We start from the raw sequence: 13,870 nt of genomic DNA on the forward strand, positions 1-13,870 counted from the left end.
TTAATGGGAGTTGTGGCTCCAAACACAAGCTTCTGGGGACTAGCGGTAACTGGTCCGAGGTTTCTTGAGGTCTGCGGTGTTAATTTTGTACAACGTAGGAGACAACATAGCTTGTCTTGTATGTATTCTGGGCGTAATAATTTAACAAAGGAGTAACAATTTATAAGATTATTACATACAGTAAATACATGCCACTTTAGGGGTGAAGGTGCTGGGTTGCAAACTTGTCAGTTATAATGCCGCCGTAGGTCTGAAAGGCGGCTGGTGACTGGGCCAGTCTTTTTCAGCCCAACTCACCTAACATTCCGGCCCTGTGGAATCAACTTCCCCTTGAGCTCCGGATGGCCCTGGATCTCCTTTCGTCGCGGACTTAAAACATTTCTCTTCCATTAGGCTGACCTGGACTGACAATAGGGATTTTTAAAATAGAATATTTTTAATATTTTATCATTGGGGCTTGTTAGTTTAATCTTTTTAAACATTTGTATTATTGTGTTTTATTGTTGTTAGCCGCCCTGAGTCCTTTGGGAGATAGGGCGGCATATAAGTCCCAAAAATAAATAAATAAACACAGTTGTGTAGGGAAACTAGGAGGGGGAAGGAGTATTAGGTATGTTTGTCACCTTGAGTTACTTATAATAATAAAGGTGGGATATAAATAAATGCACAAATAAATGAATAAAGGGACTTGGAACAAAGGAAGACATGGTAAGCCTACAAAGAGTTGCATTTCTTTCTGAGCAAATGTTTTATGATTGGATTTGTAATTTTCAGAGATGTTCACTGTAAGGTATTGGCCTTTATATTATGTTGCACTGCTTCCTAAATGCTTGAGTTCAATTGCTAAGTGCTAGTTTATTTATTTTATTTATTTATTATTTAAACTTGTATACCGCCCTATTCCCGTAGGACTCAGGGCGGTTTACAGGGAAAAATTAAAAATACATACGTACAAAGTTAAAATTGATTAAAACTAAAATTAAATTAAGTCCCTGAATTTAAACTAAAACCCCATTAATAAATAATTAAAACCCCTCAGTCTGGGCCAGACAGCTCAAAAAGCCAAGTTTTCAAATCCCTGCGAAATGAGCGAAGGTCGGGGACAGTCCTAAGCTCCGTGGGAAGATGGTTCCAAAGGGCTGGCGTGTCCACAGAGAACGCCCTTCCCCTGAGGATAACCCGCCGGCATTCCTTGACCGGCGGTACCCTAAGAAGGCCCTCCCTGTGGGAGCGCACAGGATGATGGGAAGTTGATTCCGGCAGCAGGTGTTCCTTCATGTGTATGCTTGTAACAGTTGCTAGCCAGCCCAGACTGGTTGTCTCCAGCTGGCTAAGTAGGTCTTGGGCAGGAAACCTCTGCTTTAAACCTATTGGTCGCCGCCTACCGGCCAACCGTATAAATAGCTGCACAGCAGCTCACTTGTTGCTTCTGTTACGTCTGACCTTCAATAAAGCCTGTTGCTGTTTTGAACCTTCCGTCTCGCTCAATGCCTGCAAGAACCAGCTACACAACACTTACTATTAAAAATTAGCCACAGCTAAAAACAATTGTGCATATGCTGCACATTGAATCAAGAGAAGATAGTTTTTGTGTTTTAAATCTTTTTTAGGCCTCAGACTTTTAAAGCAGCAGGCCTTTGTTATAATTTGGAACTATTGCTTGTAGGAGGGCTACTTATGTCAGTTAATGACTTAAGACAGGGGTGTCAAACTGCCAACCTGCGAAACCGTGCCCATCCCATTTCTGGCAATGAAAAAAAAAGTCACGATATGTTGCAACACGTCGTGTGACATTGCGAGTTGGACATCCATGACTTAAGAGATCATATACAGGTGGTCCTCAGTTACGGACTGCAATTGGGACTGGCAACTCTGCCACTAAGTGGCACAGTGGTAAAGTGAAACATCATGAGACTGCTAGACTGCTCAAATCATGATCATGTGACTGGAACACTGCAAGGGACACAACTTCAAATAATGGTCTAAAGTCTGCTTTTTCAGTGCCCTTGTAACTTCGCAATCAATGAGTGGTTGGTGAGGACCATGTTTACATCAGTCCTGGATCACCTGTCTGCACAGGGTGGTACACACACACACACACGGTCAGAAATCACTAAGGTGTAATGATATTGGTTAAGGAAAGGCAAATTAATGGCAAATCACTATTTACTGAATTTCTGGACTTCTCTTATCCCAGATAATTTAAATGATGGATGGGGTTAAAGAAAGTATTTTAAAAGTATGAAAGCTGCTTGAAACATTGTCCTAGATAAGAATTATTTTGGGGAAAAACCTTAGCCACAGACCTAATTATTCCTTGAGATGGAAACCTCCAGGAAGTACACTGAGAAACTAGAAAAACATCTTGGCAACAGTAATAACAAAACTATATCTGTATGACAGAGCCCAGGGTACATTTTATTTGCTTGCAGAAGTTTCATTACCAGATTAGGTGCTAGTGAATATGGGGCTTACTCCCTGTTTATATACAGTAGCTTGCCCTGCCAATGTTGGTGGGTGTGCTGTATTGTTGCCAGAAAAACAGTATGTCTGTAGCCATGAAGTCAATAATCAAGCTCAACAGGAAGAATAACAATCACAGAGTTGGAAGGGACCTTGGAGGTCTTCTAGTCCAACCCCCCCCCCCGCTCAAGCAAGAAACCACACCATCACCACCGCCGTCATCATCATTACTGTTTGGTGTTTCAGAATGGTCTAATGCCAGTTACGGTTTCAGAGCAACATGTGAAATAACGTCATTCACCAATTGATGAACCATTACATCCAAGGATGTAAAGTTCTTGGTATAACTGCAGAACGAGTATTTTCAGATTCGGATACCTATGAAGTAATATGACTTGGTTCCATCGTAACTCTTAACTTTAAACATGGGAATAACAAACCAAGCATTTCTGAGTATTTAGAGGATAAGATTTTCTGGAACAAGAAACTTAACAATTATTAAAAATAACTTATATTTTTACAAATCACCAGTCTTATGATAAATGAAAACTAAGAACGTACTTGGCTAGTAAGAGGTAAAAAGGGATTACTCTATAAAAGTTTGATATCTAAAAGTATAACGAATGTTAAACAATTTTTTGATTCTGTATCATCCATATATAGCAGGGCTAATCAGCTTGTGCTGTTTCACTGCAAGTAGTCCCTGTGGATCCAATAAGGATAGAGCAGACTCTAGATTTGCAAATGTTCAGGCTGCGTATAGTAGGAGTGTACCTATGAATTCATGGGTAAAAACCATGTCTGAAAAACTAGTATATTAGAGAAAACTGGTGAAAAGATGTGTTTCTGTGATCAAAAATGTGTTTTAAACCTTTATCTTTCTCACTGCTTAAAGTTATATATTCTAGATTTTATTCTGCGGGCCATTACTATTTAGTGAGTTGTTTCAAATTCAAGCTGCAGATAAACTTATTTAAATGGATAGTGACATACTAAATTAATCCATCCCACTCCAAGCTATCCCATCTAAAAGGAAGCAAAATTGTCATGTTTTCTTTGAAGGGAAGTATTAAAGTATCTTATATTCATTTAAACATTGTTATAAAGCATTTGTGAAAAATTAATAAACTTATGAAGATAGACTATTTTGGCACAAAAGCACAACATTTTCAAAGTGACTTATTTAAGAGTATAATTTAATAGCCATTTAAATATATGCTGTATTAAGATTTTCAACAGTTACAAAATATTTACACAAGATATAATTATAGATTGCCCTGGAAAGTTAACATCTTTAAAGTCATGGTGTGTAGTCATTCTACAAGTACAAAATTCTGTTCTTTTTATAAGCACCAGATATGTCTGTCCCATCCATTTCATGTTACAGACAGAAATATTTTCAAAACAAGATTTTCACATAAATAATGTTTTCAGTTATCATGAAAAATGTGACCAAATATTTTTAAGACACAATTTTACAGTGAAAAGTTGGTTTGATGTAACCAGCACATACAGCCTAAAAAAAGTAAAGGAAAAAAAACCCACTTTATGTTATATATGGAGCGCCAGGCCACACAAACAGGAAACACAAAAGAGGTAGTGGATCATCTGTGAAGAGGTTTGTATCCAAAAAGGACCATCATACAACTAAAGTGTTTAAGGGATTTTTATGGCGGCGTAACTCATTGTCAGTATAACATAAGCTATTGCACATTTGGGAGCATAAACCATACTGCTCCTTTTTACTGCATTCTTCCATCTTTTAAGGTGTCCTGGACAGTGCTGTTAATAAAATCAAGAAGAATTTCCATATATGTATATTCTTTGGTTCAGAGAATATCATAAAAAGCACCAACCAAAAATTAAATATGTTATTAATATCGTCAAAAGTTTCTTTCCGAATCCATTTCTCCTTCATAGGAGGAAGTCTTTTTCTTCCTGAGATTCTTTAAGAGATCACCAGCATGTTGCTGTACAATTCTTCCACAGTTTTATAATTATTTCTTGTATCCTGTATATGGCGTTAGGAGGAGGTTTGCTCAAAATCCTAAAGAAAGCACACAAAGCCACTTTCTATGTATCGCTGTTGTCCTTGCTTGAGATGAGAAAATGGATGAACCTGAAGAACCGGTAGTTGATTGGTGTCTTGAGTGTGGAAAAAAAATTGAGTTTTATGCCAGTTGCCATCTTGAATCTGCAACAAAAGAAAGCTAATGAAAACTTAAACTCATACAATATTTTAATTCTGTATCATCTTTTCAGAGAAAATCAAGAAAGAAGCAATAGTTATCACCAAAGATAAGTAGATGTTCCATGTACAATTATGGGCATAAACAACTATTTTGGAGAGGGTGTTTTAACAAAATATCTATTTTAGATGTTTGGATCTCATCTGAAAATAAGACTTTTCGTTTAGTTACAAACTAAAAAGTGGTTGTTCCAGGTAAAAATGGATGAGGGAAAATAACTGGACAAAGCCAAGGACATAACAGAGGCAGGGAAGTGCATGATTAGGAAAGCTAGTAGAATACTCTGTTTAAGGACATAAGCAGCAACCATGGCTGAAGGAAAAGACAGAAGTGAAGGCAAGCAGGACTGGAGGGATATGGAAATGCTGAAGGGACAGTATGAGATACTTGCTTTTCTTGATCCACCATATAGGAATTGCTCAGAATATTGTTTCATGTGAAATCTAACACAACCAAAAACTTCAGGATTTTGCTTTGGCTGACCTGAAATGGCTCAGCAGAACTTCACAAGCAATATATGGTATTCTGCTTTCTTGCACCACCTCAAGACAATAAAAGCATCTGTCTAAGTACTGAACAGCCAAAAACCTGGCTAAAATTCATCAAAATGGCTGCATCATTTCTCTTCAGATCATTTTGCTTCTATTAATCAGTCTATTACACTTTGGGGAAACTACAACAAGGTTGTGAAATGTTCTTTTATACCATGTATAGTATATTACCAACATTGTGATGGCTGGAGCCCCCGTTTAAAATTTGAGAGGAGGTCACACTACAGGTAGTCCTTGACTTACAACCACAATTGAGCCTAAAAATTATGTTGCCAAGTGAGGCATTTGTTAAGTGAGTTTTGCCCCATCTTATGACTTTTCTCGCCACAGTCGTTAAGTGAATCACTGCAGATATCAAGTTGGTAACATGGTTGTTAAGTGAATCTGGCCTCCCCATTCACTTTACTTGTCAGAAGGTCACAAAAGAGGATCGTGACGCCGGGACACTGCAACCGTCATAAATGTGAGTCATTTGCCAGTGTGTGAATTTTGATCACATCGCCATGGGAATACTGCAGCGGTCGTAAGTATGAAAAATGGTATAAGTCACTTTTTTCAGTGCCGTTATCAATAAAAAAACCTTATACACTTGACTAGCCTTTTCATTTGTTTCCTATAATCTTCCAATTTCTAGAAATTACGGTCAAAGGATGTTCCTTATAAACAGTATGCTAAGCTACCTGGAAGAACAGTGGAATATAAATGTAATAAATAAATATAACTGCTATCGGAAAACTAAGTATTGGAAGAAAAAACCTTATTTCTACTTCATTTACTTCTATTTCCACTTCCACTGCATAGCTTTCTGTTCTTTTTGGGTTTGTCATCCTGCCATCTACGCTGTACCTGCAAACTGAGATTTGTAAGAAACAAAAAAAAACCAGTATTTGGAGTACAACTTTTTGTTGATAAACCAGAGGTGATTTGATACTCATTGGGAAAAATGAGCTCTTCCAAGTATCCATGAATAGTCATGAGCATTTTAATTTAAAAGCCAACAACTTTCATTTTTAAACCATTATTTTATGATTGTCTTTATCTTGGGTACATACACACAACAGCAATAGGCGTTCATGGCAATTATGAATTTGGACAGAAAAATTTATGGGCTAGTGTAAAAGAATCAGATCTACATGCTGCTCATTTCTTCTTGTGCAAATGTCCTCAAAATTTTTGACTGTAATAGAAAATGGAGTTCTAATGTTGTATCTTGCACATTGGAATAGATGTGTCAAACGTGGGCTGCAAAAGTTTTAAGCGAGCAAGGATTTAGCACATTAGGCTTCTGTTTAAGAATATCCAGATTTTAAATCATAGCTAATCTCAGTTTTTATGGATGTTATAAATTCATCATAATCTATAAACAATTAACATTTTTGGTTGAATGTTAATGAAATGGAATCTATATTGTTTGTGGACAAAGTGCATATATATACCGTATATATATTGTGTGTGTGAAATGTTAACTATTTAGATTACCTTGCTAGGCCCCAAACATGGGGCAAATCTTTATTTCCTGTTTTCAGCCTATCTTGAAGGTCATTGAACAGGCTGTAGTCACACCGGACAGTTCATATATTTGTGTAAATTAATTCTTTGTTAGTAATTTACACACACACACACATACATACATACATACATACATACATACATACATACATACATACATACATATATATATATATATATATATACACATATATATATGTGGATCTTTGGTCATTCGGGTTTTTCACGCGTAGAATTGAAGGTGTAGGAGCAACGTTGCTCCTACACCTTCAATTCTACGCGGGGAAAAACCCGAATGACCAAAGATCCACATACAAACACCCGCGAAAACCTCAGAAAACACACACACACACACACACACACACACACACACACACACACACACACACACATATATATATATATATATATATATATATATATATATATATATATATATATATATATATAAGAAAATAGGAAAGTATTCTTTATATTAACATTTTCACTAATGGCTACAAATGGTTTACCATGCATTCATCCATAAGAACTTTTGGTTCAAGCAGCGTATTTGCTTCAAAAATATCACCATTCCATCCTTTGAAGATCAGAGGAGGTTTCTGATCATGTAGTTCATTAGTTTTCCACACTGGGGTATTGAGGCAGTGAACTGTGATAGTATGGGTTGCTTCTGAGCTAAGCAAATGAAGGAAGTTCATCTGTACTTTTCCAATGTTAAATTCCAACTGTTTTAACAAAAGTAAACATTATTAGAGAAAATATGGTGGCAGTTCATAACCACAAATCAAATTGACACTGTTCAGTTTGGATATATTTAATATATACTTATTCATTAAAATTCCATTGCAATCACAAGCTATTGTTATTCAATCTGTTAATTATTCAGGCACCATAAGCATATTCCTTCCTTTTCCTACAAAACCGGATTTGCACAATATAAATATGAGGAGGAAGATGACATAACAGGAATGGAAAAAACAACACTGCATACTTTGCTTTTCAAATTGTTGTTTCCATATGGACCTTGTTTAGGACCTTACATTGACATTTGGCTTGAATTTCTAATGGTTCTTCAATTACGGTACATAGCAATCCATTTCAGGTTTAGAACAATACTGAGAATCAGATATATATTTTTTTGTTTTAAAAAAGGCCATTTTCATCTTGTTTTTTCTCTTTGTTTCCACTAAGTTCACTAAATGTTTTAGGAAATGTGATACAGACACAGGGAACAAAAGAAATTATTAAATAATAGCACCACTATACTAGTAATGAATAAGGTTTTGTTCTCCATGTAACCCTAAAGCAGGGGTGTCAAACTCAATTTCATTGAGGGCCGCATCAGCATTGCGGTTGCCCTCAAGGGGCTGGGTGGGTATGGCAAGGGTGGGCGTGGCCTACTGGGTGGGTGTGGCTAGAGTGCGTATGGCCTACTGGGTGGGCGTGGCCAGCTCTACATCGTTCACATCAAGGGTGCCTGTGGGGTCCTGGGCAGGAGTGGGACAGATCTGAGGGTGTCTGGCAGAAGGAGGGTCTCTGGGCCAGGGCCAAGGCAGTGGGGGCCGTTCCCTCACTGTTTCCAGGATGGCTTCGCGGGCCACATGAAACCACTTCGCGGGCCGGATCCAGCCCCCGGGCCTTGTGTTTGACATGTCTGCCCTAAAGCATGATAAGGCCCTAATCTAATCTTGCAAATTTGTAATAATTCTCTGGAAATTATTTTTGAGTTAAGAGTGTATACGACTGATGAGCTATACATCTACATAATTGCTGATGACTATACTATAAATCTGGTAGAGGACAGGAAGGCCTGGACGAAGGTTGTCCATGGGGTTGCGATGGGTCAGACACGACTTTGCAGCTAACAACAACATACTATAAATCATTGCTTGCCTCTTTTTTTCTTTAAACATTCGGCTAAGAACATGATCAAATATGTTCCATTATAAGAAGCCATTATTACATAATTTCCTATGTGTTAGCTGCCTCTACCCATGCAAACTAGGTTTATTTGTTTTGTAAATATGCAGGGATATTGCAAAATACGCAAAAGGGAAGACATTTTTAATGATTGGGCAGCCAAGTTCCATAGGAAAATTCCAACTCTTATAAATAAATAAAATAGCAGTAAGAAGGTCAGTATCTGGTTATTGCAGAAATGATCTACCTTTGTGACAGCTACAGGTGATAAACATGTCTGGCCACCAGCAGTGAAGTTGCAGAAAACTTCAATAGCATCTGAAGGGCACCCAATATTTGGATCAATCCAATATTTTCCTGTGAGTTGAGTAAATAAAAGGCAGACAAATTCTAAAAAACGTTTTGCACCTGTGGAAAACCTAGTTTCGTAAACAGAAAAGGCTTCAGTCGTAAGTTCTCTTCTGCCTTGTATGTTTTCAGATTCCAAAAATACAACGGGGAGAAAGAAGAGAATTAGAGTTACAGGTAGTCTTTGATTACTGAACACTCACTGAGCGACTAAAGTTGCAAGGGCACTGAACAAGGGATACTTAAAATTGGTTCTCAAAATACCAGCCATCGCAATATTCCCACGTAAAGGCGATTGCAATTTGGGTGCTTGGCAACCAGCTCCCACTTACAATGGTTGCAGTGTCCTGTTGTCATGTGATAGCCATTTGCCACCTTCCTTACAAGCTTCTCACAACCACAGTAAATGGGGAAGCCAGCAGGGAATTTCACAAGTTGCTTTGATAAGTTTCCACCCCCCCTTCCTGCACACCACATCCTCCTTTCTTGATCACTTTGCACTTGGACACACCCATACTCTCCTCCCCTCAATGTCTGTTCTGTACCAGCCTGCTACCGGCCCTGCAGAAAAGGCAGGGACAACCCCTTTTACAAGAAGGCAAGAGGCTGGAACTAAGCCTACCAAATTTATGGATACAAAAGCAAACAAGACACGAACCATGAAACAGGAGCTATTCAAGCGGTTGCCTTCAGCAAACCAGCCCTCCCACGCATTCCCCTTTTATACAGTTCAGGGCATGGCTTCTCTCTGCCTCCTTCTGAGGTGCCCCATTGCCTTCCTCTGTTTACTCCTGATTGACTGCCTCCTGCATCGGGCGTCCTTGAACAGGGCCAGCTGTGGGTCATCTTCATCCACGCTGTCAGGCTCACACAGCTGGGTCTCCGTCGTGACCAGGTGGGAGGGGCCTGGCTGAGGGCTCTCATCAGCAAGCTCTCCAACCCCCTCAGCAAGCTCTTCAACACTCCCCTCCTCCTCTGAGTCGTCCGACCCAACTGCCGAACCCACAGGCTGACCCTGAATCACAACAATGTCCCTGATTTCACACGCAGATTCTCCTACCCTGAGCTCGCACTCTCACCCTCCTTCCGTTGACCTTCCTGCGTTTGCATGCACCTGTGGGACTCTTGCTGCTTCTTAATGAGCCATGCATGGCTCTTGATGTTTCAAAGGCAAGTGGGACAGCCTGGATTGCTGTCACTAAGCAACGTGATCATGTGACATAGCCTTTTAAGACCATAGTTCTTAGCGGTGGCAGTTACTGTTCCAATTTGCTGCTGCAATCCAAGGACAACCTATAACTGTACTGTGGCTCAACTGTATCCAATTGAGTTGCGAGAAAAAGACGTAAGGACTCTGTGCCGTTCAGTTTTATTTGAAAATATTATTTCTGTAACTATAGTCAAAGACATCCACAAGTGCGTCGTGTTAATAACGAGAATGTTTTTTTTTTCCTGTGATTTCACAACACTAGCAGAAGTAGTCATACAATTATAGAATTGGAAACTTTGCAGAACAGAAGAGTTTATAAGCAGTATTTTAGGGCCAGCAAGTTCAAACCAGCTAGATTATGAAGGAGGTATATTCCCAGAATAAACTTTGCATATAGAAATCATGTATAAGCTCAGCAATTTTTGCCATAGCTTCTGAAATAAAATATATGAATCTTATGCAAAATAGGCAATTCTATAATAAAAGACCACAAGTTCAGTAGCTGTGGATCTTTTATATTAAATAACTTCTGAATTCTAGACAGAGCAAAAGCTGTGTAAAGTTTAAGGGCTTATTTATTTTATAATTTTATTGGAGACTTACCATTAGATACTTTACGTTCGCAGTTGAGCAGATCTCTGCATATACGTGCTGGATTATCTCGGGTTCCCAATGGGTTTTTGATGCTATGGAGTAAATTGCTCAGATAATGTAGTGTTTTGAATATTTTGGCACTGTGGTCCAAGAATGTCACTTCAGTATTCTGATAATTCTGCAAAAGGAAAAAAAATAAAATTTATATTGTAAAGAAATATCAGTGTATTGGGACATGGTAAGTTACCAATCTAAATACTACCATCATCTATAATTGAAAATCTGGATTTTCTGATTTATGATAAATACTGCAGCAAAATATGTTAAATAGTGGGAAATGTTATGTCTCCTACAAAAGGTCTTCAAATATTTGTTATAATTGGTTATGACTTGACTTGGTAGTAATGTTTTTTAAAAAAATCTTGCAATAGCAGTTTATTATTTGCTGAATATGCGTCAGCATAATGCTAAGGTTGTAAAACAGACAAATATAATTTTAACTAAATATAACTATAATTTTCTAGATTACCAGAAATAATAATTCCAGTTTATGTTGGCAAGATAGAACACCCTCTGCCTCCCCGCCCCAGACACTGCTCAAGTATTGCCTCCAGTCCTGGGCACCATGCCTGAAAGCTTCAGACAAACTGGAACAGACTGAAAGAAGAGTAACAGAGATGATCAAGGAACTAGAAATTAAGTTTTCATGAGGTGGAAAGAAATGGGAAAGTTAACATTCTTTAATTAAGTAGTGGACATCAATCAGTAAGATTAGTATCTGTTTTCTATTACCCTGATGTGCAATCTATAGAATAATGGAAGTTAAATGACAGGAAGCAAATTCTGATTGAATCTTAGAAAAAAAATCTTCTAAATCTGTCAAAGAGCAATTATTCAGACTGATGGTAAATTTCCACTTGTTAGATGTGTTTAAGTGCAGCTGGAAAGCTATCTGACAAGGCTGATTTAATTTGGCTCCCTTCACGGGGAAAGTATGAGGACTGACCTAAGTGATTCCTTCCATTTTTATAATACTGTGATTTTACTATATCATGTTTGGTTCCAATACCTGTTTAATCCTTTTTTATATTAAAAACTAATGCTGTAATATTTCCTTATGAGATGAGGTCATGTCATTTCTCTTTTTTGTTTACACCAACCTAAATTATTTGCCGTTAAAACACAGTTGTATGATGTCTATAAGCATTTAGGCTAAACGGCTCAGATAGCTACATATATCCTTTTCTAGTTTGCCATTCAATGCTTTTCCACATAAAGTAATATAATATTTCAAAACCTGTAGTAAAAGCCTTCAAAATGATGCATATCTTATTCTTGAAATGGTAATTCTAATGTGTGTGTGTAATTTATCAGTTTCAACATGCGAATATTGTTACCTCCATTTCTAAGGCAGCATTTGATTCAATCAAGGCTTGAATAGTGGCACTCATGTCTATTTGTTTCTGCATAAAATCAAAATGTTCCTTATCAGTAACATCACTGTCAAGAAATTCAAAATCAATCATAGATCTTTTTACAGAATTAAGAACAGTAATTAGATATGCAAGGACATTAAAAGCTCATTATATTATTTATATTTGGTGCTTTAGTAAGCTTCAGGGCACTCGAGAAAATTACAGTGCTGAACTGCAAGGGCTCCAGGAAAGTGCCTGAGACATCAAAGTGATAAAAAAGGAGTATTTGTATTTCATAAGAAGAATTATTTCAAATATAGGATAAGTACAAGAAGTTTGTATTTTTCATAATGATTCGAGTATTGTGATATGCATGCACATAAACATAGCATAGCTTTATAAAAGTAACAAGAAATATGAAAAACAAATGGTATCACTAATCAGGGATATATTTTGAGCTGGCAATTGTGTATTGACTATACCTGACATGTCAAACACAAGGCCCGGGGGCCAGATCTGGCCCGCGAAGCCATCCTGGAAACAGTGTGGGAACAGCCCCCACTGCCTTGGCCCTGGCCCAGAGACCCTTCTCCTGCCAGAGACCCTCAGATCCGTCCCACTCCTGCCCAGGCCCCCATAGGCACCCTTGATGCGAACGATGTAGAGCTGGCCATGCCCACCCAGTAGGCCATATGCACTCTAGCCATGCCCACCCAGTAGGCCACACCTACCCAGGCCACACCCAACCGGCCCCGAGGGCAACCACAATGCTGATGCGGCCCTCAATGAAATTGAGTTTGACACCCCTGGACTATACATTCCCTTGAATTAAATCAGTCTTATTTCCAAGAAGATTTGCACATGCTGTTCTACATGTTACCTGTACAATGAGCATAATCTTTTATTTATTTTTTATTTATTTATTAAATTTATTTGATACTCATGGCGTATCAAAATGACTCTGACCGGCTTTTAAGATAATACAAATGTAAGCAGAACTATAGCAGGATTGAATTATTTCCATTTAAATGGTGACTTTAGAGAAAAAGTCAAAGGGTAGGTTTGTATCCTTTAGCTTTATTACCCAGTGATTATGTTATTCTAATAAATAAATGGAACTTACTCTCGGTCCAGGCTCTCCTGGTGGACCCTAGAAATAAAAGGGAAAAAGAGAGTTCATAAAATTATATGTTATATAAACATATACAATATGTCTTTTGATTGTATTTTGATTTCTTACGGGTAGACCTGGACGACCACGGGGTCCTTGAGGGCCCTGAATGAAAAAAAGAGATGATAAAAATGCCTAAGTAAGAGTAAGAATACTCTAAATTTTCATGTATTACTTTGTAATTAAATGTAATTTAATTCAAACATTTAAATAAATGTAAACAAATAGAAGATATAGTTGTGACTTATGCAAAGATTTCGCAATACACTATAGGCCATTTATCTAAGTTCCTGAAAGTATGTACTGTGTATTTCTAAAGCTATGCTGTATTATTTTTTCAAATCTATAATCCTTTCTAAAAGATGGCAACCCAATAAGACTGGATAAGTAAAATTCTTTTATTTTTCATTCTTTGTATACATTTGGAGGTAATTTTGAAT

At 37.8% G+C, this 13,870-nt stretch overlaps 1 protein-coding gene across 1 annotated transcript in view; it reads right to left on the reverse strand.

Annotated features, from left to right (window-relative positions):
- Positions 1–3,669: 3,669 nt before the first annotated feature.
- Positions 3,670–13,870, reverse strand: part of COL24A1 (collagen type XXIV alpha 1 chain) — a gene marked incomplete at its 5' end in the record, with an annotated part of 158,077 nt that continues 147,876 nt past the window's right edge. Inside the window, 7 exons of the mRNA XM_083360473.1 lie at positions 3,670–4,657; positions 7,282–7,497; positions 8,940–9,049; positions 10,854–11,022; positions 12,242–12,307; positions 13,383–13,409; positions 13,500–13,535. Of these exons, the coding sequence (XP_083216599.1) occupies positions 4,511–4,657; positions 7,282–7,497; positions 8,940–9,049; positions 10,854–11,022; positions 12,242–12,307; positions 13,383–13,409; positions 13,500–13,535 (771 nt within the window). The 3' untranslated portion in view covers positions 3,670–4,510. The remainder of the gene's footprint in view (positions 4,658–7,281; positions 7,498–8,939; positions 9,050–10,853; positions 11,023–12,241; positions 12,308–13,382; positions 13,410–13,499; positions 13,536–13,870) is intronic.

Source organism: Vipera ursinii (assembly GCF_947247035.1).
Source record: "Vipera ursinii genome assembly, chromosome: 3".
NCBI classification, from domain to species: Eukaryota; Metazoa; Chordata; class Lepidosauria; order Squamata; family Viperidae; genus Vipera; species Vipera ursinii.